This window comes from Ahaetulla prasina, chromosome 4 (assembly GCF_028640845.1).
Source record: "Ahaetulla prasina isolate Xishuangbanna chromosome 4, ASM2864084v1, whole genome shotgun sequence".
NCBI classification, from domain to species: Eukaryota; Metazoa; Chordata; class Lepidosauria; order Squamata; family Colubridae; genus Ahaetulla; species Ahaetulla prasina.
The window spans coordinates 69,396,147-69,421,347 of record NC_080542.1 but is presented as its reverse complement, the minus strand read 5'-3'; the positions used below and the strand labels follow the sequence as shown (position 1 = coordinate 69,421,347).

Sequence of the window (25,201 nt, the reverse complement as noted above, 5' to 3'; positions counted from 1 at the left end):
CTTTTTCTGCTTTCTATTTAGTGTTTTTCTTTGATAATTATTTCAATCAGACCTAAAACTAACTAGGTTATAATTTCTCAGATATCTCCCAAAATTGGTTTCACATTGATTTTTGCTATTCCTCTGGCACTAAGGCTGATTTGAGTTATAGTTTTGATACAAGATCATCAATTGTATATTTGATTCTTAGGAAAATGCCAAATACCATTTCTGGTGCGCCTCATCTTGACTTGAAGAATTCTATCTTTGTCCAAGATACATACTTTTCATAGGCTTCTGTATCTTGATTAAATGACCATCTATTAACCAAATTCCAGTGCTGAAACCATTCTTATAATGCATTGTGAAAGATCTAATTCTTTTCACACCAGGTACTGCCATTACTTTCCAACTTTTCCCCAGTATTAGGAGCTATACTGCCTCCATTTTGATGTTATATGCTAGCTACCAAATTTTGTTTTCATTCTAGAGAACCACATCTCTTGTACACTTGGCTTGTCCCAAATATTCTGAAGTGTCTAATATAATAATTCTCCTTCTGTCTGAGGATGCATGGAATTAGAGAATTATAGTGGATAGTAAAGAAATATATTTTAAATATAGAAAAGAATAAAGAAATTAATTGAAAGAAACCTTTCACCAACCACAGGGGAGTATTTTACAGCTGAGCTTCGATTGGAGTCTTGAGCATGGCCTGTGAGTAAGTAGGTGTTTGTAAGCATTTCTAATGGCATTTTTATGTACATGTACAAAATTGATGTCAGAAGGATCATTGTAAAGTCCCAAACAGTGTAACATTGTGGATATTTTCAGATAGCAATCAGACTGTAGCTGAGTGAGCCCAGTGTATTTTCTCATGTCACAGTTGATTAGGTTCACTGGGAAGTGGGAAGTGTAAAAAAAATTCTCTTATTACTTCAGCAATGCCATATCAACTTTTCCTTTTGAATGCAACATTAGTTTTTGTCCAGAACTCTAACTGCTTTCTACAGTTTGGGGAATTGTAAAGCAGAAACAATTTTCCTAGCTAGGTTGACCTTCACAGTAATAAGAAATGACTGGGATTTCTCTTTAAATCTCAAATATTTGGACTTTGAGTGGGGGCAGAGGGAAGGAATATGTTTGCTTACTTCATCTTGTGTTGCAGGCATCAATTTGGCACTGTGAATCTAATTTTCTTCCATTCAGAAGATTATATAGAATGTATAATATCTCACTTATTGTAACCTGGCAAGTGCATTCGGAAATAATATTAATTTAAACCTTAGTATTAAGTATTACCATTTAAACCTTTTATTATCAAATTATCAGCAGCAGCATACAGATGGCATTTTGTTTTTTCTATTACAGGAACATACCATTACTCACTTCTGGGAATAAATATTTTCAGTTACTTTTTCGCTTTGTCCAAAATGAGTTTCTATGAATTTGAGACAACCAAGAACTAACAGTATATATGGAATATACAGTATATAATGGTATACAGAAAGGCTTCAGTACAACTGCTCTACTACACAATACTGGATATGAAAAACATTGCTTTATGCATTGCTATATTACTGAATGAATTCAACAGATTTGTACTAACATAAAATGTCATTTTTACCTCCATAAAACAAAATGCAGTGGTAGTTGCCCATCACTTACAAAGAATCTAAATGGAACCATGCAAATTTTATTATTACATAGTCAACAGGTTCACATGTTAGCCCATCATGGACAGAATGAGATAAAAAGTATTAGTCCCAACACAAATTGTTGAGAGATTCCACTTCATATTTCTCTCATTGCCCATTTTTCCCCTATTCTTTGCTTTTTGTTTCTTAACTAGTTACCAATCCATAAAAAAACTCAAATCCTCAAATTCCATAACTACTAAATTTATTCAAAAATTTTTGATAAGGAAGTTTATTCAAAACTTCTAAAATATAAAACAGGGTCCCATCTATCTATGTACATGCTACCAACTTTTAAAAAAATTCTTAAAAATTGAGAGGAAGCATTTGCCTTTGTAGAATCTATTCTGATTTTCTTTCAACACCACTTTTTCTGCTTTCTATTTAGTGTTTTTCTTTGATAATTATTTCAATCAGACCTAAAACTAACTAGGTTATAATTTCTCAGATATCTCCCAAAATTGGTTTCACATTGATTTTTGCTATTCCTCTGGCACTAAGGCTGATTTGAGTTATAGTTTTGATACAAGATCATCAATTGTATATTTGATTCTTAGGAAAATGCCAAATACCATTTCTGGTGCGCCTCATCTTGACTTGAAGAATTCTATCTTTGTCCAAGATACATACTTTTCATAGGCTTCTGTATCTTGATTAAATGACCATCTATTAACCAAATTCCAGTGCTGAAACCATTCTTATAATGCATTGTGAAAGATCTAATTCTTTTCACACCAGGTACTGCCCATTACTTTCCAACTTTTCCCCCAGTATTAGGAGCTATACTGCCTCCATTTTGATGTTATATGCTAGCTACCAAATTTTGTTTTCATTCTAGAGAACCACATCTCTCTTGTACACTTGGCTTGTCCCAAATATTCTGAAGTGTCTAATATAATAATTCTCCTTCTGTCTGAGGATGCATGGAATTAGAGAGAATTATAGTGGATAGTAAAGAAATATATTTTAAATATAGAAAAGAATAAAGAAATTAATTGAACCAAGATATAAAACTGAAAAGAAATAAAAAAGGAAGAAGTATACTGTTTAAGAAAAATAATCCAGCAGATGAAATGTGAAAGACAGTATGGTTTATAAGTGAAAACAATTGAAAGTGAGATGTAAAGTGGAATAAAATTGAAATGTTAGTAAATGATGTATCCTAATCGAAGAGAAAAATAATTATTGAACTATTATATAATTATTTATTATAATTATATAATAAATTATCATTATTGAACTAGAATTATTTAAATAAGAATTTAAAGAAAACAAGAGGTGGAAGGTTATATTAATTAAAAGGCTGTAAGGTAAAAATGGAATAAGGTGAAGACAGTGTTAATGATCAAAACATATGAGGGGAATTCTGAGAAATATACTCAATAAATGGAAAACTCGGGGTTGTCTGGACACCATAGTTAAAAATATTGAAATGAAAATGAATACAGCAATGGAGAGAGATAAAAAGAAGGAGAGAGATGAAAGAAAGGGAGAAGGAAGGAGACAGAAAGAAGAAAGGGAAGAAGAGAGGAAGAAAGGGAGAGGAAATAAGAGTAGGAGAGAAGGTTAGATAGAGAGGAAGAATGGAGGAGGGGGAGAAAGGAAGGGGAAGTAGAGAAGGAGTAGGAGAGGAGAGAAGAAAGTAGGAAGGATAAAAGAAGGGAGGGAGAGGAATGAGAGGGAGAAGAAAGATTGCTGTAAAACGGAAAAGATGAAATGGAAGAAAGACAACCCCAAACATGTTTGAATATATCAGGATAAAAACTGAAATAACTAAAAAATAATAAGAGAATATATATTAGTAAAAATGGAGAAATTAGAACTTGAGGGCGAAAGATGTGGTTTATATAAATGAGCATGGAAATACTAAGACATGATTAAAAGATGGTAAAAGAATATTGTGGCAGAAATTGTAACTAAGTAAAATGTATAAGATCTGATATGGCCAATACTCTGTTCATAAACTATGTGTGTGGGGGAGGGGGAAAAATCAATAAAAAATTGATTTAAAAAAAATTATCCTTCTTTAAGACCCCTTTGGCAGTTCTAAACCTTAATCTACTACTTAGAACAGGGATCCTCAAACTACAGCTTGCAGGCCGGATACAGCCTGCCGAAGCCATTAATCTGGCCCATGTAGGACCATGAGGCTCCCTTGCCCACATTGCACACCCACTGGTCCGCATTATCCTTCAGACAAATGCAGGACTTACCTTCCCAAGCTGGAACTGGAAAGTAAGGCATAGAGGTATTGGAGGCAGGAGGAGGCCTGCTGGGGCCTCAGAAGGCCAAAAATGGGATGTACAGAGGCCCCGGGAGGCCAAAAACGGCAGAAGGCTTCTGCCTTGGAGCTTTCTCACCAGATCCGCTCACCAGTCCGATCCTGCCTGCCAGATGCACGGAATCCTTGCTGGAGCCCTTTGCACACATTTGGCGTGTGTGTGTGTGTGTGTGTGTGTGTGAGAGAGAGAGAGAGAGAGAGAGAGAGAGACCTTTTGACTGTAAGTTCCTTGGGGCTGAGAAGAATTGCAGGAATTGAGTTTCCTGAAGTGGACCACTAGACTCCTAAACAACTTAAAAATGACCTAGAAAAAGAAGTCAGCCAAAACAGCAACATGCAAAATAAAGCAAATAAAACACTTCCAGCAGCAAAACAAATTAGAATTTAATTTGTGTATTGGTTAATGGACTATTAAATCTAATAAATAAAAAAAATTAATAAATAATAATAATAAATTGACAAAATGGACTGCTAAATTGGCCATGCCCACCCAGTCACATGACCACCTAGCCATGCCCATCCAGCTGGTCCGGACCCCCAACAGTCTGAAGGACTGTGAATTTTGAGAACCCCTGACTTGGAGCCTAGATATCATTTTCAGGACAGATGAAAGATATTTCTCAATGCCATTAGTGCCAGCATGGACCATGAACACTGCTTCAAGTGGTGCAAGGATATCAGAGTACTAAAATAATTTTGCAGTGTGGAAATGGAGACACTGTTCATCAATTGCAAACTCTTTTATGCTCCTCAACAGTTTTCCTCCTTCATCTTGGTTGGGGTTTATATACCATCCCAGGCTTACACAACCAGTGCACTGTAAAGCCTAGCTGACCAGAATCTGTGCACACAATGGAAGTACCCTGTAATTTCTAGGCAGTTGATTATTCAATTATGTAGCAGAGTCAAATGCCTTTTTTGTAGTCAATCCATCTACACTCAGGTTGATTTTCCTTCTCTATCATTTTTCCTAAATAATTTTGTCAATTTTGTCAATTAGGAGTTGATCTTTTGTTCCTCTGCTATTGGGGTGGTTTCCTTTCTTCTCAGGTGGAAAGAGATTGTTTTCAATTAGATGGTGTTAGACTGCATCAGCTATACCACTAGTTAGCAATTTAAAAGTTGTTAGTAAGGAAGTAATTGGCCTGTAGTTGCCTGATGCTTCCCCCTTTTGCTGGAACTTTCATTATCAGGTAGTTTTTCCCAAGATGTAGTATGTTGTTAAATTGCTTGGCAATGAGTGTGTAGAGACCAGTTAGATGTTTCAATCAAAAATCATGAAGTTCATCTTCACCTGGTGCTGACCAATTCTTGATCTTCCTTGCTCCTTTCTGTACCATTTCTGCTGATATTACTAGTTCTTTCATTTTAGCTTCTTTTAACCGAGCTGCATCCTTCTTATATTTCTTTGGGTTATCCCACATCCGCACCCAGAACTGCAGTTTCTTCCTTGTCAGGTACTTTATTTACTTCACTGACAGATTCACTGCAGTTTCTCCATTGATGGTAGAAACATTTCTGATTGGATTGAAATTGGAGATTCGTCTTATAATTTGCAATTCAAAATTTATATCTGCTGATCTTCTTGGCTATAGCTGTTATTTGCTGCTTTATTATTTGCAATGTTTCCTTGATCTTTCTTGTTTTTAAGTGATATTTCTTGATTAAATATTATTTGATCTTTTTGTTCTTCAGCTTCTTTTCTTTCATCTGTTCTAGCTTGTTTGCAATCTGAGTTTGCCAATCTTATTTTCCAGTCTGATCTTCCATTTTTGTGGCGCACTATGTGGGGGTTTTTTTTCTTTGTTGATTTTGCATCCCAGGTAACTGCAGCTGTGCTGTACATTAGCTGGTTCATTTCTTGCAGTGAGTTGGTGCTTACACCTGATATTGCAGTATTTTCATCATTTAATACTTGTGTTAGCTGTTTCTTCGGAACAAGCTTCAATGCAGCTTGTTCTGATGTTTCAGTGCTGTTCTAGATCTACTATTATTCTTTGTTTCATGTTCTGACCTAGGCTTCTTTAGAAATTAAACAGCACAAACTTAGTCCCTGCAAACCTTTTTAATTCATATGGCTGTAAATTACTTTTATTTACAGTCCACAAGGCTTGATAAACAGCCTTTCAGAGGAAGGTTATCAACACCAACCTATCTTACGTGGAATGCTGCCAAACAGCTAATTTCCAGACACAGGGCAAGGCAAACTTGGCACAGTCACAAACAGAATTTTCAAAACTTGAATCGGCCAGATGAACTAACTGCAAAAGCTCACATCCCGTTCACTTCTCTTTTATGTCTTATGGGGGGGACCAATCATCCCCAAGCTTTACTCCCAAGTCGACCCTGTTTCCTTAATTGTTCCTGTCTCCTGACAGCTCTGTGCATGCGCACACTGGGAACAGGCTCACACTGTTCTTCTGCCTTGCTGATGTCCGACTCCAGAGATTCCAGAGGCAGCAAAGAACTACCAGATGGCCTTGGCTCCCTCTCTGCCTCTGACTCAGAGCCATTGTCCGAGCCTTCCCCAGATTCCAGGAATGACCCACGTTCTTCCCCAACCTCCTCACTTTCCGAATCTGCTGCCAGCTCTGCTGGACACTGGTGGGCCACAACATTTCAATTCTTTTACTTCTTTAGTTAGACGGCTTTGTTCTTGAGACCGAGGAGAGAGTGCCTGGTTTCTAAATGAAAACAATTGTATATCTCTGCTGGATTCCTCTTCTGCCAATTCTCCCTGGTTTGCCCCTACATTCTGAATTATTTCTGGCAAGGCTTTGATTTCTTTGCCCTGGGTAAACCTTTGCAGTTCTTCCAATTCTGTATCTGTGAATACTTTATTTTGTTTTATAAATTGATGTTGAACTGCTAGCCTGTTATATTATTTTTGATTCTAGATGTTGTTTTATCAGAACTGGTGCATTCATTTCAAATATCCTCTTCTTGTTGTACTTGTAATAACAGGTCATTATTTCTTTGTTTTCAATCACTGTATATTTGTGACAGTTAAACACCTTTTCTTCCAGTATTTCTGCAGCTGCTGGCCTTGGTTGCTCAGCCAACAGTCCTAAGTCCCATTTTTCATCAGATATCCAGAAACTTCAACATCTAACGTGGACTTGTTAACCTGGGCGACATCCGAGCCGGTATGGCTTTCTGAAATTTATGTCTCATGATTTTTTTTTATGGGAGAAACACTCTTTGTCTGACTCCTCTGATGATACCTGTCCAGTATGATTGAACCTCTGGCATAGCTCTCATCTTCCTCAGAGTACACAAGCCCCACAACCATATCAAGGTAGTGCCTTACTGGAGGATTATTATTAATTATTTATTAATAATATTAATATCTTCCTTACTACCTCTTCTTATTGGTATGATGACGATGATTACTCTGTTATTTTGCATGTACACTCAGAGCTTCTGCACTGGAAATTCCTTTGTCTCCAAGTATTCTTGTTCTGTTCTGTTCTGTTCTGTTCTATCTTACTCTACTCTATTGCTCTACTTTATTCTTCCTTAACATAATCTAGCATTTTATTTAGACAGAGTGAATCTTGCAGCTTTACACCAGTCAGATAAGTCATTACACAATCTATATACCCTATAAAAAATTTTCAACGTCGCTAAGGAACATCCTCAGTACTAAGAATATCCTTGGTAGAAAGAAAAGAAGGATTGAATGTTTTCAGTGGAAATATTTTCTTAATTTGAAATGATGCACTCCGTCCTCAAGATAGTTGTTCTACCTGACAGTAAAGAGAATGGGACAAAAATATATTTTGGGGTGTCTGTTTAGGTATTAAAGCATTAATTAATTAACTTGGTTTCAAGGGAATATATTTGCTTCCTGACAGCCAATGGTTTATTTCTTGTAAACTGCCTTGAGTCACCATGTGCGAGTAAGCGGCAATATAAATTTCCTAAATAAATATTTCATTATGCACAAGCACAAGCTATGCTTATGTCCAAGACATAATAAACTGGATATTACATACATACAATAAACTGCTCTTTCTGCTCGCTTAACATAGTCAGTATTTACCAGTATTTAGCCAGGAAATATTGTTGATGGTATACTTCATTCACTTTTCCATAATTTCAAATAATATTGATCATATTCTGAGGTTAGTATAGTTCAGTGCCGGAGAGAATTTAAAAAAAACATGTTTCACATGCATTTGTATGTGCATACTAATTAGCTAAAAGATAAGTGTGCCAATCATGCTGGTGTTTGTGAGCACAGGAGCACACAGCATTACAGTGAACAGTTTTGCTCCTTCAATTAATATTTAACATAGAAATATGCCTATTAATACCTATTAATGGGCACGATTGTGCCCTATGAAAATAGAGTAAGTTAATCATTCTACCATTAAATAATAGGCACTGATTGGCCAGTTGACTGGTATTTTGCATTTCAAAGCATCTATTCCTCTCCTTAAAAATAAAAAGTGTAAGGATAGAGATCAGTTTAAACATACTCTAAATTGTGTAAACCTCTAAATTAATAAGATATATTATCCAAACTAAAGCTAAACACAAGTGACTTCCCCAAAAAATCCATCAATTTTGTGGACAGAAAAATTGGGTAGATTTTTCTTGGGGAAAAAGAAATTCACCAATAGTTTCAGAGAAGCAGGGTTCCTCTTTAGGTGTGACCATTAATTGAAAAAGATCTTTCATAGAATCTTGAATAGAAATATGAAAAATCAGGCTGAGCAGTGAGGGAAGACAGCATATTTCTCAAGTACAGTGAAACACAGACAACACTATAGTGACCAGATGTCCCGCCAAAAGCGGGTCCCGCTTTTTATTAATTTGTCCCGCGTCCCGCAGCATTTCAAAAAAGTCCCGATTTTTTTTTCATTCCCATTCTGAAAATGGGAGGTGGCAACGCAAGAGGAGGAGGAGGAGGAGGAGAAGGGGGAGAAGGGGGAGTGGCGGAGAAGGGGGCGCGAGATCGCCCTCTGCCTGGAAGAGCCGAGAGGAGAGCCGAGCCTGCCTGGAAGAGCCGAGAAGCAGCAGCCACTACTCCTCCTTCAGCCAGGTGGCGAGACTCGGTGTGCATGCGCAGCCACCCCGCGCCCTCCCGCATCAATGGTGTCCCACTTTGCCATCGCTGAAATCTGGTCACTTTAGACAACACCCTTGTATATATTTTGCCATCTGATAATCCAAAGCAAAAGAGCAAAACACATTCTTTCTGGGAGAATTCTTCAAAATTTCTTTGCATTTGAAAGAATTTTTAAGAAAAGTGCTTCACAAAACTGCTAAACATCGGGCTCGCAAATCAATCTGAAATTATCAGCGATTTTCAGCGGTCCCACAACATACCAAACTGCATGGTGAGGCCTCCAGGATCCCCATGGATTGTTGTCCCGTCGGGGAGGCGCAGATAAAAGTGAAAGGAGATGAAACAAAAGCACGGCAGCCGGTCTGTTAGCTTGGCTTCAAAAGCAGCCTCACAGACTAGCACTGCCTAGTGTCTTTTTGACAAATGCCAAGTCTCTTGTCCACAAAATTGATGAATTAGAGCTGCAGATGGTAGCAAACAGGCTTCTCCATGAAAACTGTGTGATGGTTGTAACAGAGACCTGGCTACATCCATCTGTACCTGATGCAGCAGTGGGGTTGACAAGCCATGTTACTTATCGCTGCAACAGAAATGGTGACTCCAGTAAGAGCAAGGGAGGAGGACTCTGTATCTATATACAATCTACTCTCTAATAAACAATTTGGTTTCCGAAAAAAATTATCCTGTAATCTACAACTTCTACACTGCAAAAACATATGGACTACAAATCTTGATCAAGACAAAGCAATAGATGAAATTTACGTAGACTTCTGTAAAGCCTTTGATTCAGTGGTACATGAAAAACTACTTCTAAAACTAAAATCCTACAGCATCTCTGGACTCCTCCATAACTGGATAACTGCATTCTTGCCAAACAGAAAAAAGTGGTCAAAATAGGGAGCACCCTATCTAATCCTACACCTATTAATAGCGGTGTCCCCCAAGGAAGCATTCTTGGACCAACATTCTTCATACTATACATAAATGACCTTTGTGATCATATTATAAATAATTGTGTTCTCTTCACCGATGATGTAAAACTATTTAATACCAACAACAATGCTTCTACCCTTCAAAAAGACCTTGACTTTGTGTCAGAATGGTCAAAAAATTGGCAACTCCAAATCTCAACCAACAAATGCTCTGTCTTACACATTGGCAAAAAGAATTAGAACACAAAATACAAACTGAGGGGACATGACCTTGTAGATGACCCTCACTCTGTCAAGAACCTTGGAATACTCATATCAAATGATCTAAGTGCCAAAGCCCACTAACAACATCGCCAAAAAGGCATAAAGGCAGTGGTGGGATTCAAGTAATTTAACAACCGGTTCTCTGCCCTAATGATTTCTTCCAACAATCAGTTTGCCAAACTGCACAGAAAGTTAACAACCGGTTCTCCCGAAGTGGTGCGAACTGGCTGAATCCCACCACTGCATAAAGGCATAAACCTAATCTTGCGTAGGTTCTTCTCTAGTAATATTACACTACTAACCAGAGCATACAAAACATTTGCTAGACCAATTCTCAAATACAGCTCATCTGTCTGGACCCCGAACTGCATATTGGACATTAATACAATTGAACGTGTCCAGAAATATTTCACAAGAAGAGTCTTCCACTCCTCCACTCACAACAAAATACCTTATGCCACCAGACTTGAAAGTTTGGGCTTAGAAAATTTAGAACTACGCCACTTCGGTATGACCTAAGCATAGCTCATAAAATCATCTGCTACAATGTCCTACCTGTCAATGACTACTTCAGCTTCAACCACAACAATAGATGAGCAAACAAACTTAGATACAAACTTAAGGTTAACCGCACCAAACTCAATTGCAGAAAATACAACTTCAGCAACAGAGTGGTCAATGCCTGGAATGCACTACCTGACTCTCTGGTTTCATCCCAAAATCTCCACTGAGGGAGCTCAACCAATCTCATTGCACATATATTATGCACTGACAATAAAGATTTGAATTGAACGGAAGCCTTCTTAAGTTACTGAGAATTTTAGGTGGGTAAAGTATTGGGTGGGTTTAACACCCAGTCATATACCCACCATTCTTTTCAGATACATGAAATTACATGTTTCTGGCATCAGTTGTTCCAATATGGTCATTATGTGTTTGCAACCATAAGGCATGACTAATAGTCTGCTCTTAAACTGTTGTATTATAGGATATGCAGGCTTCAACCGTAAAAGGTTGCTTAAAATAAAATATATTCAGCAGATGAAATGCCAGTTTTCCTTTGATTGTAGCTTTTTAAAAATATTGCCATTTTCTTTAATCAATTAGTATTCAGTTTAATCATTCACTATAATATTTAAATATTCAATAGAATATTCAAGTAACTAGAATGAAACTGGACAATATAAAGATAAGAGATTCAAAAATAACCCCTACTGATAGTTTTCAACGTGGCAAAGTGTTTAATGATTACTGTTTATAGCATTTAATTACTATTAGTATCTGGAGATCTAAACTGAACTCAGATATTTTTTTTTAAAAAAAGATTATTTTTTTCAAGGTCACATAGGAAATCTTTTCAAAATCTGGATATGAAACTCAAAGAATAAAAATGTGGCATATAAAATGTTACTTGAAGCTATATTTCTTAATTATTTCTCATATTAAAATGTTGCAAAAGTAGGATGCAATCTTCTTACCTTTCATATTGATGAATGGCTTCTCAGTAGCACACAATAAACAGTTCCTATTATAACATGCAATACTTCAACCAGTGATCTAAAAAATAATAATGAAACCAAACTTTTTATTTGATTAACTGAATGTTGATTTTATTTTTCTGGTAGTGATAATTTGTGGTGCATTAAATGAGGTATTTTAAAGGCCTAATATTGGGTAAAAGGTTGATCCTACAAAGCAAAGACCACCTTCTATTGATTTTACTTTTAATAAAATAAATTGAGTTTGCAGACCTTAATCCTATAGGAAAAGCAAAAAAAAAAAAAAAAACAGCAACCAAGAAATAAAATCACCAGAATTATTCAGATGTTTCTTTCATCTGATTTTATGTGAAGAAGTTCTACATTGAAATAAAACTGCTTACCAGGTATTTTGGTTTATTGCTAGTTGAATGGAAGTTTGAAAAATGACAGAATGTAGACGTTAAACAAAATTTCAGGAATGTAGGAATATGTGATTGGAACAGAATTCTTCATCAGCCAATTCATTTGATTTGAATATTTTTTTAGAAGAAATCTTTATAAATTTCAGAGGAAGTGTTATTATTACCAAATGGTCTCCATGTGAAATATAACATAAACATTCTACTATTCTTTACAAGAGAAAGATGGGTACAATTTTTCCGAAACAGAAAATATAATGGAACCAGACAGAAAACAGAAAATATGACAGAAAAAAATCTCAATATATTTTTTCCAGCCAATATATCATGAAACCATTTATAAGCATCCAAATAACCAATATTAAGCACCGATAGGCCCCCAAAATTAAACACATGACTGCAAGCGAATGAGAGAGAGAATAAGAGAGGAGGAAAGAACCTTGGAATACTTGAAATTTTAAATGGGTTTTTTTAGTTTTGTATATTTTAACCTATCAGGCTAATTTTAAAATAAGTTTTTTAATCTGCTTTTTAAATTGTATATTGTATTATCTGTTTTATTTTTGCCTGTACACCGCCCTGAGTCCTTCGGGAGAAGGGCGGTATAAAAATCAAATAAATAATAATAATAATAATAATAATAATAATAATAAAAGGGGGAGGAAAAGCAAAAAGTGAATGAGTTTTAAAAACACTGGATAATATTTGGAGTACTGTATTTCAAATGCTATTAAAATTGTTTTGTGAGAAATCATTGAAATAATTTTGCCATGTCTTATTAATTAGTTTATTTACTATATATTTGCATTGTATTTGAAAATATATTTGCATAGCTTTTGAAATGACTATCTAAAATAAAAACTTTCAATAGCTGAAATAATTCAATATGTTCAGCATTTCTAGTTTCTTATAATTACTGCAAACGACAATATGATAAATCTAGGAAATACTTTGATATTTTCCTATGGTTTCTACCCAGTTCTAGATTAGAAATAACAAAAGTTAAAAGAAGACAAAATTAAGGTAGAGGAAGCTAATACCATGTCTGTCTGAAAAGAAATCAAGGAAAGCGGCATCCTATTTTCAACCATTTAATTTTCTTTAAATAATTTGTTTTGGGGAGTTAGATTATGCTCTTTTATGGTGAAGCAAATTAGAATAGCTTTTTATTTAACCAACGGCAATTGGTTCCATTATGTATTTTTTGAAATATATGTCATTTCAGCATTCAGTTGGGGCTGGGAGAACATATGATATGTGGATAGAATTGGGATAGAATCTGCTCTGAATACATGATTTTGTAACATGGATTTATCATTCTTCCAACAATATATTTTGAATTTTCCTGTCCTCTCCAAAAAAATTGCCCTAACTGAATTATTATGCAAAGTTTTTAGATTTCTTTTCAAATATGAAAGAATATCTTGGAAATCAAAGTCATTTCATATGAAACAATAATGTGGACATTGAAAACCCATTCCATGCTGACTCTGTGATGTCAGCATGGCCTTTATGACTTTGTGATGTCAGCATGGCAATTAACAATGGCCTTTATGCATATCTAAAGTGGGACTCACTGGAGAAGAGCCTAATGCTGAGAAAGATGGAGGGCAAAAGAAGAAGGGGACGACAGAGAACGAGGTGGCTGGATGGAGTCACTGAAGCAGTAGGCATGAGTTTAAATGGACTCCAGAGGATGGTAGAGGACAGGAAGGCCTGGAGGAATGTTGTCCATGGGGTCACGATGGGTCGGACACGACTTCGCAACTAACAACAACAACAACAGCAAAGTTGGGACACATTCCCAAATAAATATGCTCTAGAATCAGTTAAATGGTATAAAAAAGGTGTATTGCACAGAACAGGGGCAAGGTCTCAGAACTATTTTATACTATACTATAAAATAATGCAAATCAAATTAATCCTAATTGTAGTGATAGACCAGCATAAGAAAGTGGGGCACAGTCATAAAAAGCATAGAATATTTCTATCTCTATCTATAGGTTACAAAAGTAAAAATCTAAATTGTTATAAAAAACTAGAATATACTAAAAATGTATATATTAAATATTATAAGGATGAGAGTGTTAGATAGGTGTAAGTAAAAAAAAACTTACTATGTGGAATTATATCAAGTTATAAACTATCCTAACATGACAAACTAAATGTACATTGAATCCACTTTATAAAACTGAGCCCTAAGCACAAGTTGTCATCTCATGAATCTTGAACCACTCCTACACAGAATCTGGAAACATTGTCTGTTTTAGTAAGGTTGGTAACTGAAAGACACATTTTTGTGTATTTTGCTATTACTTCAAGTTAACACCACCTTCAAAAAATAATAATCATACATGAACAAAAAATAGATGATGGTGATGATTATTAGCAATCTCCACACACAGGGACACACACAGACTTTGATTGATAGGCATTAAACATGCCTATAGCATCCATAGATATTTTGTGTGATTCTGTTCAACAGAGAAATGTAGGAAAGGCAGGCTAAATGAAGAGTTTCATCTATCAAGAATGCCCTTTGGAATGATACAATTCTATAGACAATATGAGATTTAATAAAAAGTTACAGGTTGTTCGTATATTAGCAAATTTGCTGGAGAAAAAGGCAGGATACAGTTTTAATTTGGCAATTTTGATTTCTGTCCCAGTGGCAGAATACTTACATTAGGACATACTTCTTACTTAATCACTTTTTTCATTGCAATCACATCTATGCTTTGTTATATCAGAATCTGTTATCTACAAAGAGTTCAGAAATTTATGCATGGAAAGAATTGTCTGAAGTTCTTACTGAGAACTTTACATTTGTATGACCTGCAAAATTGAGCCACTAAGACAAGGTCTAATATTAGACTTCGCCATCTTCACCATTGGGCATCTTGCCATTAGGGAAGCTGTATTGTCCCCTTCCCATCAAATTTTCCATCTATCTTTTTTCCAAATTATATGTTTATGATTTTTGGCATGTCTGTGATCTTGTTGAAGCTGTACTCAGTACAATTATTCTTTAATAACTTTAAATATCACAAGAATAATAACAGTTGTGAATAACTGGAGTCTTTCTATGAATTTTCCCTTCTCTCTCTCTCTCTCTCTCTCTCTCTCTGTTTTACACTTGGCATTAGGTAGGAATACTTAATCTATAATTTTTTAAAAACTGTATCTTACATCTAATACTGATGGAGAAATCAAATTATGGAAAATAAGTCACTTCTTTTAGCACTCTTTTAATTTTGGACTAATCTATACCACAAGAGCAACTACATAGTTCAGAGGGGGGCGGTTTTATGACATAAAAGGAAAAGGCCTAAGAAAATGGGATTAAGAAAGTCATGTATTCATGGGAATAGAATATAAAACAACATTATGTATTTTTGTTATGTTATTGTGTTATGTTATGTTATTTTGGAACAAAATAGTTCCAGATTAAGTCATCACAAAAAAGTTGCTCAGAGGGAAAAATTGAGATGTGGGGGAGGAGATAGTATTGAAAACTTAAAGAGGTTAACACCATACACACAAACACACAGTTATTAGGAAGAAATATCATAGTTTTTAATCCTGCAATTCACCTGACTTCCTCTCTAACAAAGGCTAAGCTACTTTCCTGGCTACACTTGATTCAAGAATCTTTGCTTTTATGCTTGAAGCGAGCAATCATGATAATTAAGTATTGTTATATAAGAGTCACATCTCCTGATATTTTTAATTAGCTTCCTTGATCATGTTGAACTTCCTGTCATACATCTATCAAATTCTGCAGATTTCCAGGCAGTGGAAATTATTTATTAAGGACTGAAATTGAATTTGCTTCAATCCTCCATTGCATCCATAGACTATGTGTACATTTTTCATAGGTCTTTAATAGAACTACAACTGTTATTAGAGTTTAAGTGGTAGCTTGAAAATCTGAATCATATGTGCTGGAAGAGTAGGAGAAAGGAAGGGAAATGATAAGTTTCTATGAAGGCTATTCTTTACAGCTGTTGCAATGTTAAAAATGTGCCATAACTATTATTCACAAAAAGCTGGATTTCCCCAAACCAGTTTTTCAAGACTCTCAAACTTCTTAATATTCTTTCTTTTCCTCTATAAGCATAACATAACCCAACTTAATTAGCTATATCATGTTGCATCATGATATTTATTCTGTTCATTAGCTAGAATCCCTCAAAGTTTGATTAATACATCTATTGATTATATTTGTATATTACCCAGTTCTCAACAACAATCATGCGGGAGTGGAAGGAATTGGGGCAGCAGTCCCCAATCTTTCCACCTTGCTGGCCTGGCCAGGGACAGGTGTGTGTTTGTATGTGTGTGTGTGTGTGTGTGTGTGTGTGTGTGTGTGAGAGAGAGAGAGAGAGAGAGAGTAGCAGGTGCACACACACTGCAAAGCTCCATTGGTGCAAGCAGAGTGGCGCATGTACTTTAACTCATCACTCATGCGGCCTGGTTTCAAACAGGCTGTGGACTGGTAGTGAGCTGCGGTCCAAGGGTTGGGGACCCCTGAATTAGAGAATCCATTTATTGCTACTGAATTCATATTCATATTCATATTCATATTATTAAAAAATAATAATAAATTAAATAAATAAAAAATAAAATAAAATAAAAATAAATTTAAAAAATCATTAAAAAAGAACAACAAAGAATGTTCTTTCTGCGCCAACTCAGTAAGCTCAAACTGCCCAAGGAGCTGCTGATCCAATTCTACAGAGGAATTATTGAGTCTGTCATTTGCACCTCTATAACTGTCTGGTTCGGTTCTGCAACCCAACAAGAAAAACACAGACTTCAGAGGATAATTAGAACTGCAGAAAAAATAATTGCTACCAACCTGCCTTCCATTGAGGACCTGTATACTGCACGAATCAAGAAGAGGGCCATGAAAATATTTGCAGATCCCTCGCATCCTGGACATAAACTGTTTCAACTCCTACCCTCAAAACGATGCTATAGAGCACTGCACACCAGAACAACTAGACACAAGAACAGTTTTTCCCGAAGGCCATCACTCTGCTAAACAAATAATTGCCTCAACACTGTCAGACTATTTACTGAATCTGCACTACTATTAATCGTTTCATAGTTCCCATAACCAATCTCTTTCCACTTATGACTGTATGACTATAACTTGTTGCTGGCAATCCTTATGATTTATATTGATATATTGACCATCAATTGTGTTGTAAATATTGTACCTTGATGAACGTATCTTTTCTTTTATGTACACTGAGAGCATATGCACCAAGACAAATTCCTTGTGTGTCCAATCACACTTGGCCAATAAAATTCTATTCTATTCTATTCTATTTATTATTATTATTATTATTATTATTATTATTATTATTACACACACACAATAATAATAAATTAAATAAATAAAAAATAAAATAAAATAAAAATAAATTTAAAAAATCATTAAAAAAGAACAACAAAGAATGTTCTTTCTGCGCCAACTCAGTAAGCTCAAACTGCCCAAGGAGCTGCTGATCCAATTCTACAGAGGAATTATTGAGTCTGTCATTTGCACCTCTATAACTGTCTGGTTCGGTTCTGCAACCCAACAAGAAAAACACAGACTTCAGAGGATAATTAGAACTGCAGAAAAAATAATTGCTACCAACCTGCCTTCCATTGAGGACCTGTATACTGCACGAATCAAGAAGAGGGCCATGAAAATATTTGCAGATCCCTCGCATCCTGGACATAAACTGTTTCAACTCCTACCCTCAAAACGATGCTATAGAGCACTGCACACCAGAACAACTAGACACAAGAACAGTTTTTTCCCGAAGGCCATCACTCTGCTAAACAAATAATTCCCTCAACACTGTCAGACTATTTACTGAATCTGCACTACTATTAATCGTTTCATAGTTCCCATCACCAATCTCTTTCCACTTATGACTGTATGACTATAACTTGTTGCTGGCAATCCTTATGATTTATATTGATATATTGATCATCAATTGTGTTGTAAATGTTGTACCATGATGAACGTATCTTTTCTTTTATGTACACTGAGAGCATATGCACCAAGACAAATTCCTTGTGTGTCCAATCACACTTGGCCAATAAAATTCTATTCTATTTATTATTATTACACACACACAATAATAATAAATTAAATAAAATAAAAATAAATTTAAAAAATCATTAAAAAAGAACAACAAAGAATGTTCTTTCTGCGCCAACTCAGTAAGCTCAAACTGCCCAAGGAGCTGCTGATCCAATTCTACAGAGGAATTATTGAGTCTGTCATTTGCACCTCTATAACTGTCTGGTTCGGTTCTGCAACCCAACAAGAAAACACAGACTTCAGAGGATAATTAGAACTGCAGAAAAAATAATTGCTACCAACCTGCCTTCCATTGAGGACCTGTATACTGCACGAATCAAGAAGAGGGCCATGAAAATATTTGCAGATCCCTCGCATCCTGGACATAAACTGTTTCAACTCCTACCCTCAAAACGATGCTATAGAGCACTGCACACCAGAACAACTAGACACAAGAACAGTTTTTTCCCGAAGGCCATCACTCTGCTAAACAAATAATTCCCTCAACACTGTCAGACTATTTACTGAATCTGCACTACTATTAATCGTTTCATAGTTCCCATCACCAATCTCTTTCCACTTATGACTGTATGACTATAACTTGTTGCTGGCAATCCTTATGATTTATATTGATATATTGATCATCAATTGTGTTGTAAATGTTGTACCTTGATGAACGTATCTTTTCTTTTATGTACCCTGAGAGCATATGCACCAAGACAAATTCCTTGTGTGTCCAATCACACCTGCCCAATAAAATTCTATTCTATTTATTATTATTACACACACACAATAATAATAATAATAATAATAATAATAATAATAATAATAATAATAATAATAATAATAATTGGATTTTTATACCGCCCTTCTCCCGAAGGACTCATATTCCAATAATATTCAGTCCTTTGCATCAGGACCTTTGCATCTCTTGGTTTGACCTGTGGATTAAGGGTGACTAGTGCAGCAATTCCATATAATCTAACTTTGTAATAATATCCAGCAAAATTAAAATTCATATATTTTGTCTGTGTTTGACTTTATGACTACTACAGACATTTACAAAGCATAGAATTATGTAGCCAATGGACAGATAAATTGTTCCATGGCTGATGCCTTCTCCTTATCTTATAGTCTGACACATAAAACAGCACTTGTTTTACGACAGAATTCTGACAAGCCCTAAGGACTGAACAACCAAAGGACTTTTGTTCAGCAAAAGCTAACCACCAGATTACAAGAACAGAAGCAAGTGGTCAGATAAGGAGATCTAAAGTCATTGGTCACCTTACATTGCAATGAACATACATTCAATTCTGCAGCAACTAAGATTGTTGGATAACCAGGTGCAAAGATAGCCAGAGAAATGATTGAAGCCTGGGAAACAGGTCCTTTGTAAATCAACAGGAATGCAGATTTATCACCAGCTGACCAGGTACTTAGGAGTGAGGATTTGGCAATACAAAGAAACAACAGCCAACAATTTAATAGATGGCCATCAACATCCCAATAAGTCCAAAAGCTTGGAAGACTAAATCTCTGGTCCCAGTGACTGATCCGGATTCTACAGATTTATTTTTCTGATAATATATCATTTTATATATTTGGCTAGCAAATATAGTCTGAGCTAATCCAGCGATATCCCTCTCTCCTTTTAATGTGAGATTAAACTGAGTCCCAACAGTATTCCTTAATTTCTATTCATATTTTTTTATTCTAACAGCACAAAATACTAGCATGAATAAATATGCATAATCAAACTGACTGATTTAATAAAATACTTTTGCTATTTAAATGTCTTTTATTGTTTTTGTTGTTGTTTTTGCTAAAGACTACTGCTAAATATCTTTTGGATTAAAACAAAATTAGGGTTTGTTCCAACCAAATCATGCTAGAAATAAAAATGTCTTGAGATACCACAGTTTATGCCATGTAATGAGTGAAAGCAGGATGTATGTTGAAGGATGTGGTGTGCTGTTCCTGTCACCTTAGGTTGTGTCAATTCATATTGAATCAAGTCAGGTTGTATCAGCAACATCCCTATCAGTAGTTATTCTTGAGTACAGTAAGTTTGACCTTAAGTAGATTTAGACAGCAAATTTTTCAGCTACAATAAATTTATATAATGAATGGTGCAAATCAGCTTTTTTAAAGTCCCCAGAAAACTCAGATGCTTTTATACCAGGCATGTACATATTTCTACCAAGGCATCTTAATACAATCAAGTATTCATTCAGATTTTTTTTACTTTCAATATAAAATATATATTAAATAATAGTGTGTTTTTTGAAAATGATTTCTAAGAGCCACCTGAAAGAAATATAACCCCTCTTTAAAGAGCTACTACTTCCCCTTCTTTTTCTCTTTATTCCTTTTTCTCTTCCCTGCAGCTTAAAAAGATCTAAAAGATGTTTTAAAGGTCGACTTATTAAGACAGTTATGTCTTTAATGCAGCGCTTTGATTTGGTCACATCTTTTTAATTTCACAGGAAGTCTGAAAAATGATTCATATGCTTTAAAAATATATTGTGCCTGTGTCCTTACACATTTTATTTATTTATTTATTTATTTATTTTGTCACAACAGTATATATAAGCATAAGCATGAAAGTAAGTATATAATATATAAGCATATATATATAAGCATAAGTATATAATAACTACATTGATTGGATATAATGAAAGAAAACAATAGGACAGGAACGGTAGGCACGTTTGTGCTCTTATGCATTTTCTTAAATTAAATTTTTTAAATAATTAAAAAAATTAAATTATTAATTTTCTTAAATTATGCATAGCCCTATTAAATAACCTGTGAATGACCATAATAGTTGAAACAACCACATATGTAAATTAAGCATCTACATTCAATTTTTTTAGAATATTTTCTATATCCCTTTAAACTTTTTATTTTATAACAATACAAAAGAAATTTTAATAGTGAATTGAAATACTTTGAATTGCCTTTTATAGGATTTTAAAATTTCATAGAACACTTAAGACTTTTCTTCCCATCACCTACCTTTTTAAAAAACGTTTCCTTAATCACTGCTGTAAACTTACTTTGCTATATTCTGTAACTCAAACATTTGAGTGAGATATACATTTTCTGATTTTCATTTAATTTTAGTTAATGTAGGTTTTCATGGAAGAAAAAGAGAAGAATGAAATATGGCTATTTATATAAAATTGTAGATAATTTAATTGCAAGATTTTTCCTGGAAGAGGAATTCTGCAGCTTATGGTTGTCCCAGCTGAATGACAATAATTGGAGGATATATGTGCTTTATTTATTTATTGAATAAATTTATTTAGCTGCCCATCTCAAATATATGTATCTAATTCAGAGTTGCTTTTGATTAATCTGTTTTAAACAAATAATTTTACATAATGTTTTTAAAACCCATATTCCATTTGAGTAACTTGCAATTGTATAAAAAACCACCTCCCTACAGATAGAAAAGACTCTGACCAAATTTCACTATCATTACCATCCACTTGAGGTCAAATCATTTCCACTTATTCCAATAGAATTTATAGTGTTGGAATTGGACTGCCTGATAGTCACCTTGTCAAAGCTCTCAAACACATTTTGAGATAAGATTAACTGTTCCTTCCCATCAAGCTGATTATTACTAATGTCGAGCTATAGAACTGAATTGCAGTAAGTAACCTTATTCTTTCCTCTTTTATTCCCATTTTCAGCTGGTTAATAATCCTCTGGCAAGTCAAGCAGCAGCCGCAGCAGCAGCCGCCGCCATGGGCTCAATAGCTAACTCACAGGCTTTTGGCAATGTACTCTCCAGTCTTCAGGGGGTCACAGGTCAACTAGTCACTAATGCACAAGGACAGGTGAGTGGAAGATGGATGGAAATAGTGAATTCACATGGCATATTGAGCATTTTCAGTGTTAACAATCTGAGACTGTATATATATGAAAGGGTATAGCTATACAAGAGAAAATTTTAAAGAAGTAGAACATTAAGATAAAGGTTTGAATTGAGATCAAGTTATATTAACGTACACCCTGAAAATCATTGGAATTTAAATCTTTTTTTTATTATTATTTAAAAAGTTTTACAAAATTTTAACAAATGTCTCCCCACCTTCCCCCTCCCCCAAACTCCCCCCTTCCCCCCTCCCCCCCTTTTCCCATATATAACAAACATCTAACAATAATAAGCTAAACTTATGCTAACTATCCATAAACTCTCATCCTCCTCTAGGACCTTAATTCTCCTTTTATATAAAGAGAAATATAAATATAATTCTTGCAGTCTGTTCATTCAAAAGCTATTTGATATTTGGTCTGATATTTATTTTGAATATAGTCAATCCATCTTCTCCATTCCACTATATATCTTTCTTGTGAACACTTTTTCAAATATGCTGAAATTTTTGCCATCTCTGCTAAATTTGCAACTTTTAATATCCATTCTTCAATCGTAGGCAGATGTTCCTTCTTCCAATATTGCGCTACCAATAGTCTGGCTGCTGATATTAAATTTAAAATCAATTTACTCTCTATTATCGTACAATCCAAAATTATACCCAGTAAAAACAATTGTGGGGTAAACTTTATCTTCTTTTTCAAAATATTTTGCATGACCACCAAATTCTTATCCAGAATGGTTTGATTTTTTTTACAAGTCCATCATATATGATAATAAGTAGCATCATCACAGTCACATCTCCAACATTTAGCTTGCAAATTCGGATACATACAGGCTAATTTTTTAGGATTTAAATGCCATCTATAAAACATTTTGTAGAAATTTTCTCTTAAATTTTGTGCTTGTGTTAATTTAACATTTCTAACCCAAATTTTCTCCCAAGTTTCTATCATTATAGGTTCCTGTATGTTTTGTGCCCATTTTATCATACAGTCCTTAACTAGTTCCATTTCTGAATCTATTTCTAGCAATGCATTATACAACCTTTTAATATGTGATTGACTTTGGTCTCTAATCTGTTTTACCAAATTTTCCTCATTTTGCATGATACCAGTTTTCTGGTCCTCTTTCCATCTAGCTTGCAGCTGTCCATACTGAAACCAATGTGAATTATCCTTTCTTCTTTCATTATATTTAGAGATGTCAATTGTAATTTACCCTTCTCCATAGAGAGAAGCTCTTTATAAGTAATCACCTCCTGTTTTTGTTCTGTACTTATATTCTCTATTGCATGCCTGCGACTTGCCCATATAGGTATTTGTAGTTTAATTTATATTGATACTTTTTCCAAAGCAACAGAGCATTTCTAAGTATATGAGCTTTAAAAACTTTATCCACTTTTTTATCATACAGTAAGTAAGCATGCCATCCATATAACAAATCATAACTCTCTATATTCAATATTCTTTCTTCTGTTAAGTTAAACCAATCACTAGGGCAGCTGCTTCATAGTATAATCTTAAATTGGGCATTTTAAGACCCCCTTTTTCATGTGTATCCTGTATTATTTTCAATTTTATTCTCGGTCTTTTACCGACCCATATAAATTTATTAATTCCATTCTGCCATTCCTTCAAATTTGTATCTTTTTAAAGTATTGGTATCATTTGAAACAAAAATAAAAACCTGAGCAAAACATTCATTTTTATTACTGCTATTCTTCCCAATAAAGATAACTGCAACTTTTTCCAATTCTCCGTTTCCTTCTGCACTTTTTGCCATAAAACTTCTTAATTATTTTTATATAATTTCACATTTGAAGCTGCAATATACACTCCTAGGTATTTAACCTTTTTTACTATTTCAAATCCCGTTATTCTCTCTAATTCTATTTTTTACTGTATAGTCATATCTTTAGTTATTATTTTTGTCTTTTGTTGATTTACTTTAAATCCAGATACCTTTCCATATTGACTAATTATATCCATCAAGTATACAACCGATTGTATTGGTTGGGATAAAATAACAACCAGGTCATCTGCAAATGCCCTTAATCTATAATCTTGATATCTAATTTTAATTCCCTTTATTTTATTTGACCCGCGTATTTTATTCAGTAAAGGTTCTAATGTTAAAATAAACAATAGTGGGGACAAAGGGCATACCTGCCTTGTCCCTTTTTCAATTCTAAAAACTTCTGTTAAACTACCATTAACTATTATTTGTGCTGTTTGTCCCTGATATATTGCCCTAATTGTTTGTGCAAAAAATTCCCCAAACTGTAACTTTTCTATTATTTTAAATAAGAATTTCCAATTCAATCTATCAAATGCCTTCTCTGCATCCAAGAAAAAGAGCACTGCAGGGACCTGGTTGTTTTTCTCCAGATATTCCAATAAATTCACAATTTGTCTAACATTATTTCTCATTTGTCTCCCTCTTATAAAGCCTGATTGATCATTGTGAATCTTTTGTTGTATAACTAACATTAATCTATTTGCTAGTATTTTAGCAAAAATCTTATAATCAGTATTCAAAACTGACATTGGCCTATAATTTTCTGGTTTAGTACAATCTTGATCTTCCTTTGGTATCAATGAAATAAAAGCGGATCTCCAGGATGGAGGTACATCTTCTCCAAGTTGAATTTTATTAAATAACTCTTAAGCTGATCCACCATTTCAAGCTGTAAATTTTTATAATAAACAACAGTTAGCCCATCTGTTCCTGGAATTTTACCTGTTTTTAACTGCTTAATAGCTAAGATAATTTCTTCAGAGGTTATAGATTGATTCAATCCTTCCCTTTGTTCTGGCGTAAGTTCAGAAATATTCTCTTCCTGTAAATATTTATCTATATCGGAATTTAAAACTTTGTGTTAGTGCTAATCCAATATTGTTTTAAAATTATTTTATTTATTTATTAAATTTATTTTCCGGCCATCTCCTTTTGAAGAGATTACAGGCAATTTACAGAATTAAGAGTATAAAACTATGAGATAAATATTTCTAAAATGATAAATAAATATGACCATTTGTTTTATTTTGGCCTTGGACCTACGTTTGCAAACTTATATATCTTGAGCATTTCTCCA

General features: G+C 34.5%; 1 protein-coding gene across 2 annotated transcripts in view; it reads left to right on the top strand.

Moving 5' to 3' along the window:
- Positions 1-25,201, top strand: part of POU6F2 (POU class 6 homeobox 2) — a 326,504-nt gene that overhangs the window by 253,642 nt on the left and 47,661 nt on the right. For both annotated transcript variants that reach the window (XM_058183262.1, XM_058183261.1), the window contains exon 5: positions 21,920-22,066. In XM_058183262.1, coding sequence (XP_058039245.1) covers positions 21,920-22,066 — 147 coding nt within the window. The remainder of the gene's footprint in view (positions 1-21,919; positions 22,067-25,201) is intronic.